General features: G+C 35.1%; 2 protein-coding genes across 3 annotated transcripts; one reads left to right on the plus strand and one right to left on the minus strand.

Annotated features, from left to right (window-relative positions):
* The first annotated feature begins 8,867 nt into the window (after positions 1-8,867).
* On the plus strand, positions 8,868-16,389 carry RSH1 (RELA/SPOT homolog 1). The gene is made up of 24 exons (XM_089622925.1): positions 8,868-9,229; positions 9,474-9,664; positions 10,306-10,482; positions 10,586-10,651; positions 10,747-10,839; positions 10,931-11,062; positions 11,147-11,248; positions 11,329-11,406; positions 11,497-11,568; positions 11,802-11,909; positions 12,043-12,140; positions 12,290-12,350; positions 12,433-12,495; positions 12,583-12,639; positions 12,723-12,824; positions 12,992-13,150; positions 13,273-13,404; positions 13,501-13,587; positions 13,676-13,747; positions 14,316-14,402; positions 14,480-14,936; positions 15,641-15,702; positions 15,783-15,851; positions 15,948-16,389. Exons 1-24 carry the CDS (start codon positions 9,205-9,207, stop codon positions 16,041-16,043), a joined length of 2,646 nt encoding a protein of 881 aa, XP_089479051.1. The 5' UTR covers positions 8,868-9,204; the 3' UTR covers positions 16,044-16,389.
* LOC149389033 (uncharacterized) lies at positions 16,380-17,587 on the minus strand. 2 transcript variants are annotated; one of them, XM_089622927.1, is made up of 3 exons: positions 17,217-17,587; positions 17,079-17,121; positions 16,380-16,965 (listed from the first exon to the last, which is right to left on the minus strand). In XM_089622927.1, exons 1-3 carry the CDS (start codon positions 17,492-17,494, stop codon positions 16,516-16,518), a joined length of 771 nt encoding a protein of 256 aa, XP_089479053.1. In that variant the 5' UTR covers positions 17,495-17,587; the 3' UTR covers positions 16,380-16,515. The 2 variants fall into 2 exon arrangements, with proteins under 2 accessions (XP_089479053.1, XP_089479052.1); XM_089622926.1 differs by having other exon boundaries at positions 17,079-17,127.
* Between the last annotated feature and the right edge of the window lie 980 nt (positions 17,588-18,567).

Genomic DNA, 18,567 nt, shown 5'->3' on the forward strand with positions numbered 1-18,567 from the left:
TTGATCAGACTAAAAAAAAAATTGTATCAAACTCAAACAACTTTAAGAAATTATTTACTAAAACATAAATGACAAAGTATATATAGTTGAGACTCAAATAAAAAATGCCCTCAGCAAACAAAATAAAATATTTAATAATCAAATCATAAATTCAGAAAAGGACAAAATATTTAATACATTTATTTATTTCACAAAAAGACAAATAAATGCTTTTGAATACAATAGAAGGCGTTTGTATATAAATGCCTTCATAACACACCATGTTGGACCTACCACTACTAAAATTAAATATAATAATGTGATTTGTTGCCATAAAAAGACAACCAAGACACTTTGTTTTCAATCAGAATACAATAAGTTACTTTGCTGCCTTTATTTTTTATTTTTTTATGTATGTGGCTTTATCTAGATCATAAACGACAAATCGTGATAAGCATAATTATGACAAGCTAAAAGTAGCTCATGAAAAGACCAAATTTCAATGCAAACATGTCAAATTTGGGAGCCTTTACAGCAAATAGTGCACGATTCAAGTTTGGCAAGAATTTTGTCTAGAAGTTTTGATTGTAATCTGGGCCACCTTTATCCAAAGACTCCAATACCAAAAGGAAAGTCATGTTTATCATTAACAAATATTGACAATCAGATATTCTTTTCCGTTGTTTGCCTTGAGCATATATTTATAAATTTTACAGACTTGACTATAAAACAACTCAATTAAGCATATATCAAAGTTACAGTTATTATGTACGTTCAATATCGATGAACTTCAAAATTATTAAGACTTCTCTATGTCTAAGATCATAACAAGCTTATTTAGCAGAGCTTTAGATTTTTCTTTCACTAGTGTAAGAGTAAAATTTGTGAAATAAAACCCATTAAGCAATAACTCATTAAGCAAACAGACTAACAAGTCAAATAAAACCGATACGCGAATTCGAAAAAAGAAAAGAAAAAACAAGAGCTAGAGCCAGAAAATAAATCATCGAAGGGATTACCTTTCTTTTAAATTCACTTGTCTCGAGAACTTGAACGACCGAGAGGTGAGTTTCACAGAGTAAGCCCTGCGAGAGATAGCCTTGTGGGATCATTCACTCATCAGGAAATATATTATTCTTTAGTTTGATAGACTAGATTTAGTTGACTTCAAACAAATACATTTTGACAACTTTTTGGGACAATTTTTTTGAGCATATGTTCAAGTGCAATGTCAAATTTTTGAACAAATTCATATGTATGACTAATACAAAAATCCGAAAAGTTTAAGGACTAATTAGTGCAACCAACTTAAGAAGCTCTAGGGGTAGTTTTTTAAACATTTTGGAGTGAGCTGTATAAACGAAAAAAGCCTAAAAAAACCTTATATGAAAAGGTCTAAAAGGCGAGGGAGTGGTGGTGGCGGTGCGGCACCGGAGGAGGAAGAATAGGGGCTGTGAGTGGGGAGAGGCCGAAGTCGGAGACCGAGGCGTGGTGGTCGGCGGAGAGGAGGACGTTTGCGGACTTGATGTTGCCGTGGATGATCGAAGCCGACGACGAGTGGATGTGTGCGATCCCTCGGGCTGCGTCGAGTGGATCTTCACTCTCGATTCCCAGTCCACCGGGGCTCTGTCTGAACCCTTGAATCCTGTTTATCCCTCGGTGACAAACAAACAATGTCTATGTCATGATGTGTTTCTTATGTTCTACCATTGAAATTGCAGAAAACAGAAATTAAAAAAAAATGCCAAACGAGTATCTGAAAACAGAACAAAAGACCCAACGTTACTTGGGTGGATTGAGAGAGAGAGAGAGATACAGACCGGAGCCGGAAACGATGGCGGCGTCGGAGGAGCTGGAGAGGACGCGGCAGAAGCCGGCGGCGACAGAGATGAGGCCTTAGCCTTGGCCTTGGCCTTGGCTTGAGCGACCTCTTCTTGGGTCTCGGCGAGGAGCCGATGGGGGCGCGACGGGGGCGGTGTGGCCGATGGGTCTCGCGGACGATGGGGCTTTGGTCGTAGGTTGTCAGGGTGGAGGATTCGGTTGTCAATGGCTTGACATTACTCGGAGTGAGCAAAGAGGCTAGGGTATACGCGTCCGTGGAAAACGTGGAGAACGTGAGTGTTTGGAGATTGGAGAAGAAGTTATTATACTCAGAGAATTAGGGGTTTTTTTATTCTATATATGCTTAGAAAATAGAAATAAACTGCCATATTTTTTAAAAACAAATAAATTAAATTCTGAAATGTACACGTGTCAAGATATAATTGTACATTAACTTTTGACAGCGTTTGTATATAAACGCTGTCAAAACTTTTTTTTTCAAACCGCTTCTTCTCCACATGGCTTCTTGTAATTCGAGGGAATAAAATGAAAGCGCTTATATATAAGCGCTGTCTTATGTTTTCTACAGCGTTTCTCTTCATAGGCCACGTGTCTTCTTACGATTCGACAATAAAAAAAATGATGTTTTGACGGCGTTTTTTTGCCAAGCGCCGTGAAAACATGTGCTGTGAAAAGCATGATTTCTAGTAGTGACAAAAGGGTGGCTATATTGCAATATAAAAGTATAAATATGGCTAGTTGCCTAATTATTTGTTATATTATTGAGTGTCTTTAATTATTTTTTCTTTTATTCTAATTCAACTACATCCCTCCTAGTTATCTTAGTGGCATTGTTAAATAGATGGTTATGATTTACAACTACAAATCTAGTCCAATGGCTACAAATGAGTATCTACTACAATCTCATAACATTTTCTTTATTTTTCACCAAAACTATAATTTAGACAAAAATACTAATAAAAAATGAGAGAGAATATTTATCCATTTTTACCTTTTTTCTTTACTTTTTCTAGTTTTTTTCTTTGAGTCTCGTTTGTGTCAAAAAATCTGGTTTTTTTTATTTAAGACATTTAATTTTGTTTGACGATTTGTTAACATATATATGTCAACGATTGACAACATTGAAAATTTGGTTGATTTGTTGACATAAATATCAACAATTTATCAAAATTTATTGACATAGATGTCAACAATCGGCACAATTTGTTGACATATATGTCAACCATTGACTGATTTGTTTACATGTCAACAATCGACACTTTTCTCTACAAGTTTCTTATTATTTAACTCGGCCGCTATTCTGATGAAAACAAATGATAAACTAATATAAGGATAAAAAAGAGCTATTTCTAGTGTATAAGAACATGTAAAAATATTCTAAATCCAACTAAAAAATAAACGCAATGGAATCGATTTCATAAACTTGTCCTTGTGTATCACGAGTTCTTCACTAAAATATCTCCGCTTCTTCAGCCTTGCTAAAATCTCCGAAGTGGTATCTTCCAGCCAACGGCCTTTGTCGAATCGCAAATCTTATCAATTCTTAAATTAATTTTAACACCCCGCTCTTATTATGAAGTGCAAATCACAATCCCCAATTAATTAATTCACTCTCAACCTTAGAGCACCCCTAAAAAAAAAGCAATTGTTCGAATAAGACAAAGTAAACAAAAGAAGAAACACCTATGATTCGACATGGGTTTTTCACAAGGAGTTAGACTTTTTTAGTTTATATTTTTTTTTTACAACTGAACCCCAAGAGTTTTTTAATATAGTAATCTTGTTGAGCTCCTATGAAATTAAGGTAACACATATAAATGAAATCAACCCATCATTATTCTTGAGTATCAGAAGTATTATTACCATTATAGTTCAAAACAAACTAACATCATTTTTCAACAATTAACCAATTTTCTCAACACACACACATGAAAGAATATTAAAAATAAACCTTTAAGCGATGCATAACAAGAATTGCATATCAAATCGAAGCAATGCCAAAACTACAAGAATATAAAGTAAATAAAAATAGAAAAGACTTAAAACTTTGAGATCAAATCAAAAGCTTTTTCTCCATTTAAAAAAAAAAAAAAAAATCTTCTCCATGGTCACAAAAATAAGGGCATCAGAGAAAAAATAATGAAATAATTAACCATCAGATTATCTATCATCGGATTCAATTCTTAAAAAAAAAAAAAAAAAAAAAAAAAAAGCCTTTATAGCCTCTGATGACACCTCTATATCTATCATCAGATTCAATTTCTTCAAAGAAAAAAAAATCATCAGATTCAATTCACACTACAAGAACAAAATAATCTTTTTTTTTTCATGGCGACGGAAGTGTTCTTCTGGGATTCTAGAGACGATTCCGATGTCGGCGCGGGAATCTCCTCCGGCTCAATCGTCAAGTGGACTCGGTTAGTAGCCTATCTCATCTACTCCGCTTTTCTCACCGGATTCGTTTATCCGGTCATCTGTCACTGGTTATGGTTCAGCAATGGCTGGGCCGTCTCGGGCGAGAACCAACGGGAATCTCTTGTTCATCTTCGGAGTCATAGATTTCGCCGGATCAGGCATGGTTCACCTCGTTGGAGGAGTCACCGGACTTTGGGGAGGTTTAATCGAAGGGTCGAGGATCGGGAGATTTGGCGATGCTACTAAAAGAATCGCTCTGAGAGGACATTACGCGAGCCTCGTTGTCCTCGGGACCTTCATGCTCTATTTCGGATGGTATGGATTCAACCCTGGCTCGTTTCTTAAGATCTCTGCCGTGTACTCAAGCGGAGGAAACTACTACGGTCTATGGACGCCGTGTACACAAGATCAATTTATTATTTCAATCTAAAACCCAAAATCAACGATATATAGTTTTAAAGTAATTAGGCCATTGCATTTGAATGTTACGTAAAAACCTTTGATTGTGGGAGAGTTAGATATATGTTCTATTTTATAGAAAAAAATGTTAGCGATAATACTTTTTTTTTTTTTTTCAATTATTCACAATAATAGTTTGTCTATGGTTATTTTCGCGAAAATTAGTATTTTAAAGCTGTAAAAACCACTTTTTATATGTTTCCATATATTTTTTTAAAATTATTTAATTTTTTGGGTCTTTATTTAACTTTTTCTTTAGTCTTTACAATCTTATTTATAAAGAAAATAATCATAAACAAAGTGTTTACGCTTTGAAAAAAATACTATTTATCAAAAGAGATTTAAAATTAGAGGAAACTATTTATAAAATGTAACAATTTAAAAACACTAAATCTGGAATATTTTCTAGAATATTAGTTTAACTATCTTACAATTAAAAAAATATCTCAAACTAAAATACGATATGTGTGTTATAATATATTATGAGAGATTTAGACGAGTTAGGATGTATCTTCCGATTATTTAAAACAATTGCTTTATTTATTTATTTTTTTATATTATATACGTACCTACCTTTATTCCAAATTACTCATGTCTGTACTATGTTTAATGTAAAATATATTATTATTTTCTAGAGATTTATTTATCAAATACTCGCACCCTTTTCAAGTTTTAGTATAAATATTTAATATTAGAAATAGCTCAAACAAAGACGCATATATATAAAAGACGTAAGCATAAATTAGACTATATATTTAATATTTAAATAATTAAAGTATAATTTTCATTGAGGATAATCATTAAACTATTATAGAGAACATTAAACATGTTCTCTGCATCCGCTTGCGTTCCGCTTATATTTAGAATGGGTATATTTGTTTTTAAGTTATGAGAAACAAATTAGCTTTCTCCAACCTTGCATTATAATATATATTTCTGTAACAGACCCATAAGCCAAAAATGTACTTTGTTTAAGTTGTAGAATGATACGGCTTTTTTTATTTTATTTTATTTTTATTTTTTTATAGGAAAAATGACATACATATAGTGAAATGTCGAGTTTAACTTTCGATTTTAAAAAAATAACGAGTTCATACTCTCATGTTTAACTAAAATAATGAAATTATACCATGAAATAAACAATAGTGCCACAAAGTTACTTTTTATTGAATTTTTATTGACTTTTTTTTTATTGACGTTGACTATAATATTTATATGTAAATACCAATTATCTTTATTCATTCACGCCATATATGTAATTTATTTAAAAACTAAAAACTAAACAACAATCTTTTAATCGTAAAGAACACATAAAGAGACAAACGTAAAAATCGACGGTTGATAGTCATCAAAATCACAGATCCGAACAGAGAATCCAAGATTCGGAGTTGCAATTTGAACATTAAATGAATTTTTCATCTCTTGTGAGATATGAATTTTATTATTTAATTTCAATAAAAGGTTATTTTTATTTCAAGATTGAGAATTTAGAAGTTAGTGTACTGGTTTGGATTTGATTCGATTTTTCTTATATAAAAGTTAATTTTAATGAAATGGAGATTTGTGACACTGTCATCCATTTCAGAGTATAATTTCGTCATTTTAGTTAAACGAATGGTATGAACTCGACATTTTTGAAAATCATACGTTAAACTCGACATTTCACTAAAACACATGATATATATATGTTATTTTCCCCTATAACTACAAATTGTACTTATTTAACGAAAACCAATTATAAATTGATGTAAAATGCTTCTTCTTTGCCGCCGCCCCTCTGGGTTCGAATGCCGTCTCCCGACTGCCCGACGACTTGGCTCCGTCTTGGGATTATATATACAGTAATCCTTGATTAGGGCGTCTCACTCTCGGCAATTCCGGTGACCTTTTTTTTCTCCATTGGCATCGTCCTCGACAACTCTGCTTCTCCGACCGGTCGTCGCTGTGCTCACACGCCTCCACCACCGCTAGATTCGCCACAAGGTTCGTCCGCCGCGCGCCTCTTTTCCTCGGCCTCTGCGTTAGCCCCTGCTTCAACGTGCTTGCTAATTTCCACCGACGAGCGAGTCCATCGAGTTTCTTTGCCGACTCCAACGACGTCGACGTGCTTACCAGAAGTTCTCTGTGTTGTGGGTTTGAGGCGTTTTTTGGAGAGCCCATGCAAGAAAATGTGGCTTTCGGTCCTTCTTATAGGTGGTACCCTTGGTGGTATTTGTTTTGTATTTTGTATTTTGAACTTGTGCTGGTTTGTGTTATGTTTTGTTTTGCAGACGGGTTAGCTGTCTTAGACGATTGCTTATACAGACTAAAGACATGTCTTCACCATTATCAATGAACTGAGGTTAGTTGGATCTCTCCACCATCCATTAAAGATTATTTGAAAGAGTTTGAGTTATGTTCTATTCTTATTGTGTCTCTTATGCATATTTCGGGCTATTCTTATAGTGGTTGATTTTTTTCAATCTAGGTCTTTATTGTTCTTTGGATCAAGATTGTCTAATGGCTCCGAGCCATTTTTCTTAAAAAAAAATAGTGCAAATAGTCAATCTCTTAGCTTATTTTAAGATTTTACCCAAAATTTCATTTTTATTAAAAAATAGTTTATCGGGTCTAAATAGTTAATTTAATTTATTTCAGTCCGATGAATTATTTTATTAATAAAATGAAATTTTGACTATTTGTTAAAAAGATGATAGATTATTGGGTTATTGACCTAAATGTCAAACAATAATTATAAATCGGTGTTAATGAAATAGAAGTTTGGGTCTAACTAAAATTGCAGAGGATAAATCTTGTAGATAATATTTTGGACGTGTTGGTGATATTGCTATAAAATATAAATGGGAAAATAACACATTTATACCATGTGTTTTAGTGAAATATCGACTTTAACCTTTGGTTTTCAAAAATGTCGAGATCATACATTCTGTTTAACTAAAATGACAAAATTATACCCTGAAATGGATAATAGTGTCACAAATAATCTCCCTTTCATTGATATTAACTCTTATATAAGAACAACATAATCAAATCCAAAACAGTATCCTAACTTTCAAATTTCCAATTTTGAAATAAAAATTACCTTAAATTGAAATTAAATAATAAAATTCATATCTTCCAAGAGATGACTTCATTCTGTGTTCGAATTGCAACTCTGAATCATGGGTTCTCTGTTCGAATCTGTAATTTTGATGACTATCAACTGTCGATTTTTACATTTTTGCCTCTTTTTGCGTTCTTCACGATTTAGAGACTGTTGTTTATTTTTTGGTTTTTAAATAAATTACATATATGACACGAATGAATAAAGATAATTGGTGTTTACATATAAATATTATAGTCAACGTCAATGAAAAGTCAATAAAAAGAAGATTTGTGGCACTGTTGTCTATTTCAGGGTATAATTTCGTCATTTTAGTTAAACAGATGGTATGATCTCGACATTTTTGAAAACCAAAGGTTACACTCGACATTTCACTAAAACACAAGGTATATATGTGTCATTTTTCCAATATAAATTGTACTTTGTTTTTAGGGAAAATCTCAAGAGTATCCCTCGTTATTAATCGAAATGTGAGATTTATCCCCTCTATTTTTAGAAATATCAGACATATCCCTTCAGTTTAATATAAATGACATATACATCCCCTAAAAAAATGTTATATTACAAATATCACATTTTTTCGTTTATTTTTTACAAAAAAATAATATGAACTCCCCAAAATACCCTTAAAGAAATAATTTTTTATTTTCTATTCTATATACAAAAAAAAAATAAATTAAAAAATTTCTATTTAAAAAAGTTAAGGATTTTTTTTATAAAGAGAGATTTTGATTTTTTTTAATAAAATAGTAGATAAATATTTATTCTATTAAGGGTATTTTTGGGAGTTTAAATTATTTTTTTGTAAAAAATAAACGAAAATTGTGATATTTGTAATATAACATTTTTTTAAGAGAAGTATAGGTCATTTATATTAAACTTAAGGGATATGTAAGATATTTTTAGAAATAGATGAGATAAATCTCGCATTTTAAACACGAGGGATTCTATTGATATTTTCCATTATTTTTATTAAAAAGGAATAAGAAAATAGGGGGGGAAATAAATCTGGTTAAGAAAATTAAAAGAAATAAAAATAAAAATAATATCTATTACATGAAGCGCATTTGTGTGGCATTGGCTAATCTGTTTGATATATCTTTCTCTCTCTAAATTATCTCTTTCGCCAAATTCTTCGTCTCACTCCATTCCCTCTCTCAGTTTGCCTTCAAAACCCAAGTCTTTCAGACTCACCGATTCATTCGAATCTGTGCGATTTCCGACAATTTTTCCCATTTCTCACCCCACCAACTGTTTATTTGCGATTTTGCGTCGTTTGGATCATAGACGCTCATTTTTACATTCCAGCTTTGTACTGTTCTTGAAGCTTTCTTGTTGTGGCGGCGAGGATTTTCCGGCGTTTAATGCTCAGCTCGGCTCAATGAGATTGCTCTGTTCCCATAGAAATGGCCTCTGCTTCTTCCATGTCTGGTATGTATAGTGTTTTCTCTTTAATTTCTTTCTGTCTTGTTCATGGAAATTGAGGAGTGTTAACGAATTTAGATACTCGGTATTAGAATTTAGGTTTTTGTGAGGCAGCGATTGCGTGATTGTGGTGAGCTAATCATAGAGCTCAGTTTTGGTTAATCAAATTTCGATTCTTGATGATTGTGTTGGGAATTTTCGGTTTTTTTTTTTTTTTAACTGCTTGTATATTTTTGTTTGTTTGTTTTAGTTTCTTTAGAATGCGTGAATGTGTGTAATCTTCTGAAAGGCGATGGGAGTGGGAAATACGACTGTAACATTCTGTCGTGCGCGTGGAAAGCTCCGAGAGTGCTGACTGGCTCCCTTGCCAGCACGGCTCATCCATTTCCGTGTTCCTCATTTTCTTCTGCGCGGAGTGGAAGAAGAACTCGAGCCGATTTCGTAAGTTCCTCTGAGTTTTACCCCGGTTTTGCTTTGTTCCAAATACATGGACTGGTGTGGATTTTATTGTTATGTGTACTACGTAAATCGAACGACAAATCAGTGAGAAGTTTTAAATTTATATTTTGTTTTTAGGCAAAGCAGGGTAAGAGGGTGAGAAAATAGTAAGAGAGTAAGTGTAGAAAATGTAGACGAAAGAGAGAACGTTTTCCTTTTGTGTTTGGTATCTCCTGAAATCTGACTAAGATAGGTTGTATTTATGATGAAGTAAACATCCCAAACCTTAAGAAACATCATAAATACATCTAGTAAGTCACCAAATCATAAATTTCGTGCCACGCCATTCCTAACAAACCGTACACATAATCATGGATCTATGTTTAGGAGCAATATTCCAGATTCCTTGGTTATTGGTGGCCCGATTGACATGACTATATATTTATTTTTGTGCCATGTGTGATAGAAGTTCAACAACACTACTAATCAATGTTATTTATTTATTTATTTTTTTATATGATGTTTTACTGTTTGTTTCCTTTGTAGCATAAGCACGTGCAATTCCACTTATATGGTTATTACACGCTTTTATTTGTACCTAAAACACATAAGATTTTTTTTTTTCCGCATTGAACTGTTTCCAGAGAAGTGAATCCTCCGGTAATGGCAGTTGGTACCATAGCAAAACATCAGATTACACTCTTGGAAATATCACCAGGTCCAGTTTAGTTCGTCATGCTTGCAGAAAGTGGCAAGTATGCTGTTCAGCATCTTTAACTTCTATTGCTTTTGGAGAGATTTCTCCTGAAAGTCTGTGGGAGGTAAAATTATGTTTTCTCTGATTTGGAATTTCTAGATATTGACACTGGCCGCTTAACTATGATAACTCTTTTTCATACTTCTTTTGACTTCTGTTGTTCTCAGGATCTTAGGCCGACTATTTCATATCTTTCGCCTAAAGAACTTGAGTTGGTCCATAATGCTCTCAAGGTCCGTTCTCACCACATAAGAAGTATTACAAAATTCCCACCAACCTGGTATTTCAAATTAAGCCTTTTAAACTCAAAATAGTTTTTGGGTTGCAGCTAGCTTTTGAGGCTCATGATGGTCAAAAAAGACGGAGTGGAGAGCCTTTCATCATCCATCCAATCGAAGTTGCACGAATTCTAGGAGAACTTGTGAGTCTCCATCGTGAAAAAAATTATCATATTTTTCATTATGTTAGTGCTCACCACCCAATATAAAGTTTCACAGTAACTCTTCATACAGGAATTAGATTGGGAATCAATCGCTGCCGGATTGCTGCATGACACAGTTGAGGACACTAATGTCGTGACCTTTGAGAGAATTGAGGACGAGTTTGGTGCCATTGTGCGCCGCATTGTAGAAGGAGAGACTAAGGTAAACTTGTGCAATAGTTCTCAAGTTGGATTTAACTTTTAGATTCTTTTGAGGCTGTTTCATTTATGCCTATGTTGCCACCAGGTGTCTAAGCTAGGGAAATTGAAGTGCAAGAAAGAAAATGATTCAGTACAAGATGTGAAAGCTGATGATCTGAGGCAGATGTTTCTAGCGATGACAGAGGAGGTGACCACTTCATTGTAGTTTCACAATTTCTGATATTTTACCCTAAAGCTATTCGTCAACTAAAATGTTTATTAAACCAGGTTCGTGTTATCATTGTCAAATTGGCGGATAGATTGCATAACATGCGAACTTTGTCTCACATGCCCCCACATAAGCAGGTGCCTTGTTATTCTCTGAAAGGTTAGATGTCATTAGATTGCCTAGATGCTGATGACTTGCTATTACAACTGACGTTATTTTGTGTTCAGTCCAGCATTTCAAGAGAGACATTACAGATTTTTGCTCCTCTAGCAAAGTTACTCGGGATGTACCAAATCAAGGTATTATAGGTTCCAAGATTTTAATAATTCATACTATCGAATCTTTAGATTCAGATGTCTGTTTAAGGGGGTGGGGTTTTAATATTACTATTTACTTGTAGCATAAATCACAATGTCTTCTTATCATCATGAATATGCTTTACCTATCAAATTTTTCGAGTTCGACAATCCTACCTTTGAAATTTAACTTATGGGGATTACATATCTTCTACATTTGCTATACCGAATTGCAGGCAGAGCTTGAATATCTTTCCTTTATGTATACAAATCCCGAAGATTATGCGAAGATCAAGAGGAGGGTTGCAGACCTCCAGAAAGAGCATGAAAAAGAACTTGAGGAGGTTATATTCTTTGCAGCTAAAAATTACTGAATTGATGGCTGTCATCGTTACATGAGATCAAGGCCAAGTCTGGCGTTTTAGTTTTTTCAAATTAATTTATTACATAGTTGTTAATCAAGACTTTTTGTTTTAGGCAAACAAAATTCTAATGAAGAAGCTCGAGGAGGATCAGTTCTTAGACCTTATGACCATGAAAACTGAAGTCCGGGCGGTATTTAAGGATCCTTACAGGTTAATCAATAAAGCCCTTTTTCAAAGTTTTGTTTCCTGCTATGAACTAATGAAGAAGTGTTGTCTATTTTTCCAATGAATTTGTCATTTGTGGATAACCGACGGATGTCAGTCAGGATGTTGATTGAGTTTTTTTTTTCTGCTAGCAGTATCTACAAATCAGTGCTGAAGTCTAAAGGATCAATCAATGAAGTTAACCAAATTGCACAGGTTAGTCGTGGTTTGATCTTGAATGACTTGCTAGAATCTCTTGAGCTCTTGATTATGAAACCGTGTTTAATTGAACCGCCAGCTTCGTATAATCATAAAACCAAAGCACAGCGTTGGAGTTGGGCCTTTGTGCGTGCCACAGCAGGTTGGATTTTATTTAGCCAAACGAACTGACTACCCTTGCACTTTCTCTGCTAAATGTGAGCTTGCTTATAGTTAGTTTGTTTCGCAGATTTGTTACCATGTTCTGGGGTTGGTACATGGAATTTGGACACCTATCCCTCGATCTGTGAGTATACATGTTTTTCTTGTTCATTGTACATTGTCATGGGAGAATTGAAGAAGTTCTCATTATAAATACATTCGTTACAGGTGAAAGACTATATTGCAACAACAAAGCCTAATGGGTATCAAAGTCTTCATACAATTGTCATTCCATTCCTTTACGAGAGCATGTTTCGATTAGAGTTGCAGGTAATAATGGTTAACTACTCTGAAGTGGTATTCCCTTCTTAAGAAGTAGCTAAGATCATGTTCCTATAAAGTACAATTGAATCTTTGGCTGTACTCCGTAATGACCTCGGTGGATTTGCCTAAACTCAATTTTTTATTATATCTTAATTATTTTTAATCACCTACAGATAAGAACAGAAGAGATGAATCTGATTGCTGAGAGAGGTATTGCTGCTCACTATAGTGGGAAAGTACTTGTTACGGGTTTAGTTGGACATGCTATGCCTAACGGAAAAACTTCAAGAGGAAAGGCGGTCTGTTTGAATAATGCAAACATCGCACTTAGGGTACTTCTTTCCCTGTTGATTTTGTGAGAGTTTGTTGTTCTTGAAGGGAGACTCTAATGAACTCTCTTCTTGTCCCCTAACTTTGATTTTGTTTTCATGGATAATGTTATTGTTTCTTCCAGATTGGCTGGCTTAATGCAATTAGAGAATGGCAAGAAGAATTTGTTGGAAACATGAGCTCTAGGGAATTTGTGGACACCATCACAAGAGACTTGTTGGGTAGCCGTGTCTTTGTCTTTACCCCAAGAGGAGAGGTAACTTGAGGTTGTTTTCATTGGCTATGAATAGTATAATAGATTACATGGCATACGGTGCTAGGTGAATTTACATTCAAGTTCTTAACAATACAGATAAAGAATCTTCCCAAAGGGGCTACTGTGATTGACTACGCTTACATGATACATACTGAAATCGGGAACAAAATGGTGGCTGCTAAGGTACTCACTTTTGAGTTATACACTTCAGATTTTTCGCGCTGAACTGTGAAATCCCAATTTACACAGCTCATGTGTTTCTTTGATGCAGGTCAATGGGAATATTGTAGCTCCTACACATTTACTTTCAAATGCTGAAGTTGTTGAGATAATAACCTACAATGTCAGTAATTGATTCATGCTTTTCAGCACTTTGTATAATCATATAGAATCCAGGAAATCCATGCGCATGCATAATGGATAGAGAGGTTATCAAATTTCATATCACTGATTTAACAATGAGAACTAAGTGTATTTCCATCTGGGTAGTATGTTAGCATATATAGAACTTTCTTGCTTGTTTTATTCCACGATAATCATACCCCTAAATATCTCTCAATCGAGAGAACACAGATTAGCAGACCAGGATTCAATAAAGAACAAGAATGACACCTCTTCATCATCCATCAGCCTTGTATCAATTGCCCAATTTTATGACTACTTGGAGCGTACTTTCTCTAGAGATCTTGGTTTATGTGTTAGGAATCCCACATTGAAAGTGAATGAGAACTATCAAGAGTTTATAAAGATATGGGTTACTCCTCTCATTGCCAATTGGTTTTGAGATGGAACCCCATGATACATTCACATTATGTCATGCACATTTGGGCACCAAAAGCATCTGCAGTTTTTTTGCGTCGGGTTTTCTCGCAATTCTCTTCTTTAGCTTGTGGACTTTTTTGTTTACCCAGGCGCTATCTGGAAAATCTGCATTTCAGAGACATAAGCAGTGGTTACAACATGCCAAAACACGCAGTGCTAGGCACAAGATAATGAAGGTAGCCTTTATTTTCTGATTAATCTTTGTTTTTACCATATGATATTTTTCCATACAATAACCTGAATCATGGTTTAGTTCTTGAAGGAGCAAGCCGCTCTATCTGCGGCTGAAATCACAGCAGATTCGCTGAAAGATTTTGCTACCGACTCCGAAGGCGAGAGCGAAGCAGAGGAGCTTCCAAAGCCCCCTAAAGAAAGTAAACCCATGTGGAATCAAATTCTTTCCAACCTTTTGGATATGTCAAAAGGTCGGGATTCCAAAGGTCCTGCCATAAACAATAAAAACGGGAGTGCTTGGGTTCCAAAGGTGAATGGTAAACATAGTAAGCATGTGAAGTATGCAAGCTTGAAGGTTGAAAAAGAATCAGCGACACAGGGGTTTAGTCTTTCCGAGATGATACAAGCCAATATTCCAATGTACAAGGAGGTCTTGCCTGGTTTAGAGAGCTGGCAGGTTAACAAGATAACGTCTTGGCACAATATGGAAGGGCACTCCATCCTTTGGCTATGTGTGGTTTCCATTGATCGAAGAGGTAACAATAAATTTTATTATTACCAAGCTCGGTAGCTTTTCTTGTTTTGTCTACTCCTTTGTTGGTTTTGTTTTCATTGTTCTTTTAAGCATTGTTTGGAACCCGGATTTTATTGAAGAAAATGCAAATTTTGAAGTAAAATGAAAATGGCGAGGGAAAGTTGACTGACAAATTAGTTCTTTATTGTGTTTGGAAGTAAAAAAGGATGAAGTAGGTTTCTTAGTACTCTCCAGTTCCTGTTTGGATGTGCCAGTCTTATAAAATTGAAAGATAAAAGGGAGAAAGAGAAAGCACAAGTGTGCGAGATAATTAAAATAAAATCTTGCACAAATGCGAATTCCATTGAATTACTCTTTTCCCCACTATTTTTTTTCTTCCTTTTAGGAAAATGAAATCTAGGTTATAGTTATACATTTTCACACAACTCTCTCACTCTTCAGATTTCTCCCCTTAAATGTTTGTCAATCCAATTAACGCAAAGAAATTGCTTGGATTATTCATGCTTTTCCCTTTGAATATACCCGGTTCCAAACACAGCCTTAACAAAGTCTCACAAAACAACGTAGCCTTGATTAACTTCCAGAATATCCTGCAAAAATCTCATGGAAGTCCACGGAATCTCCATTGCCTTCACACTTGCTTTAAATTAGGTTACTTCCCGTAACATGGCTGTGACATGTAATAATCAATTTTTGCATTTTCAGGCATGATGGCGGAGGTCACGACCACGCTCTCAGCTTCAGGGATTGCAATATGTTCTTGTGTGGTGAGTAAAATCATAATATGTTGGTTAATATTATTGGGCCCGGCGCGCTCAGAATAATAAGTCTTGCTGTCATTGATCAGGCTGAGATCGATGGAGGACGTGGCATGGCAGTCATGTTATTCCATGTTGAATGCGATGTTGATAATTTGGTATTATATCGAACTTCAATCTCTCATTATAATCAACATTGGTGTTATAGCTTTTCACACGTGACATGGTTTTTACTTGATTTTTTTTACACTCAGGTCAATGCTTGCTCAAGCATCGACGCAATTTTAGGTGTTTTGGGATGGTCTACCGGTTGCAGTTGGTCAACCTCAACGGACATTCCAGAATGTTGAAAAGTCAATGGTACCAAACAGCCAACAAGCTCTTTCGGTATGAAGTTTTGTCCTTTTGAAATCGATGAGATGCGAGGTTGTTCCTAATAAACATATTCAGCTCCTTATTTTTGATTAATTTTATTCGGACACTGAATAATTACAAAAGCTTGCAGCGGCTAATTTAAGCACATAAAAAAGTCTATGAGATCAGGGCACTGTATATACCAGAAGTGAGTGCACAGTTAGAGTTAGCATACATTATTTTGTAAAGAAGATACTTCCTAGACTACACTTAAAACACCTATACAGAAGGCTGTACCAATCTTTGTTGTGCAATGCCATATATTTCTTTTTTTCAGTTCCACCAATACATTGATTTGATTAAGCCAATTTTTCGCTCGTACAAAACATTATATTGGCCAAAAAAAAAAAAAAAAAAAGATGCCCAGATTTTGCAGATATGAAAGAACCATACAAGTGCTCCAATAAGTCAACCAATCTTATTACACATTGCCTTGAACATCATAGAAAAAAACAGAGCAACAAACATAAATTTATTAGACATAGAGATTAGTGACAGCACCAAGATGGAGAAAACACAAGCCCAAACCTTCAGTGTCGAGTGTTCTATTTTTCCACTAGGAAAAGATATGTTTTCGGTGGTTTGATTGAAAGCACTGTAACTACTGAAGCGATTATGCATTATTGTTGGCTTCTCTAGTCCAAACATTTCTATTTCCGTCATGGTAGATGCGTTAGAACAGCCAGCGGTGTCTTCTGAACTTTCATTTTCGGTTTCTGCAATATATTCTGCCACAACTTCGTCGTCTTCATTTATTTCTACTGGGTTCCCTACCAAATTGGCGTACACAGCATCTTGGAGGGGAATGATTTCTTTTTCTGGAACGACCATCTCAATCTCAGTCGGGTGTTTCTCTTCCTACAAGTCATTATACACATGATGAAACAAACGAATTCTGATAATGATGATAATATTAATGAAATAATGGACCTGAGTTTATTAGAGCTAAGTAAGGGGAAAAAGAAGCTCACGTTGATAATATTAATATCAGTCATTGAAAAACCTCCACGATCTCTGTTTCTGTCACGCAAAAACATTAAAACGCCCACCAAGCAAAGAAAGAAGAAAAAAGATTGATAGAATTTGAAGGAGACTCTTAGACGACTAACCTCAGGTGATAATCTTGGAGAAGACAATGCAATCCTTGACTTTCACGCTCTTTGGTTTTATTTACCTCATTGCATGCTTTTGACGATTTACCATGCAGACTTGGGTTGGCATTAGAATCACTTCTTTTAACTCTCTTAGCAAAAAACGTGGCGGTAAGAAAACCTACGACCAGAACTACGACCAACCCTCCAATTTTACCTCCGAAACTTATCTGGGTCTTCCTTTTTCCTCCGCTTTTGCTATTGATATCATTCATATCCACTTCCTCAGCACCCATTATATTTTTTCTTCTGTTTTGGTCATTTGGGTCCTAAAATCTCTTTATAATTATAAAATTCCTTTCTTGTCAAAAGAGACAGTAATAAGGTGAATCATCAACCAGACGGTAATTATATATATATATATATATATATATATATATATATATATTCTTTTCCAAATCGTGTTTTGAGACAAAGCATCTTCTTTGCTTTGTCTGCACCCAGATTCGCGAAGACGGGTTGTCGTAACCTCACGGCTGCTGTGATGTTTGTGTGGGTCGCCGCTCGACTCATTTCAGACTTTCAGTCGTGGGAAGCAAGTAGTTAGTCACGCACGCTTTGAATCCGAAGTAAATCACCGAACTCCTTGGTGTTCACGTGACTTTTGGCAAATTTGTATTATTATTATTATTATTATTATTTATTTTTTTGTATAAAAGTAATGCAAGTAAAACAAAAGTCTAACTATTTAGTTTGAAACTTTGAATTTCAGATTCACGACTAACACAAGATTTATAGCAAGACTAGATACATAATAGACATCACAAAGAAAAATATGAGATTTGACAACAAATTCAATTTCCTCCAATAGCATAAAGGTGTAATCGGAGGTCATAATGATAATTGATTAATGACGAGACAATGACATAAAAGATGAAAAGTGAGGATACATATAGTGGGAGACACCCGAATCAAGTATCCACAAAGAGGATGATATACATGGGACTGGCGAGGAGGACAAATCTTTTGAGGAAGAGGTGGACATGACATGAGGCTGCGAAGAAAAGAGCTGTTGAAACTGCTCAAACATATACAGATCCACAAGTGGTGCAGCAACATCGTTGGTGAACTGAGGTGGAAGGGGTGCCCACGGAGCCATCAAACGCTATTGAGGTTGGGGTGGACGTTGTTGTTGAGGTGGTCGTTATTGATGCTGCGCTTTGCTTCTGCTCAACAAGACTAGTCACCGAGTCTTCTAATGCCCCTTCTTCTTACAAAAGAGACACTCATCCAAAGGGACTATCATCGATGGCTTGGACGCACTTCTATCGGACGACCGATGTGGGACAGCAGGCGCTGTGTGTGGTCA

This window comes from Urtica dioica, chromosome 8 (assembly GCF_054948205.1).
Source record: "Urtica dioica subsp. dioica isolate 48M chromosome 8, U.dioica_male_clone48M_v1_H2, whole genome shotgun sequence".
NCBI classification, from domain to species: domain Eukaryota; kingdom Viridiplantae; phylum Streptophyta; class Magnoliopsida; order Rosales; family Urticaceae; genus Urtica; species Urtica dioica.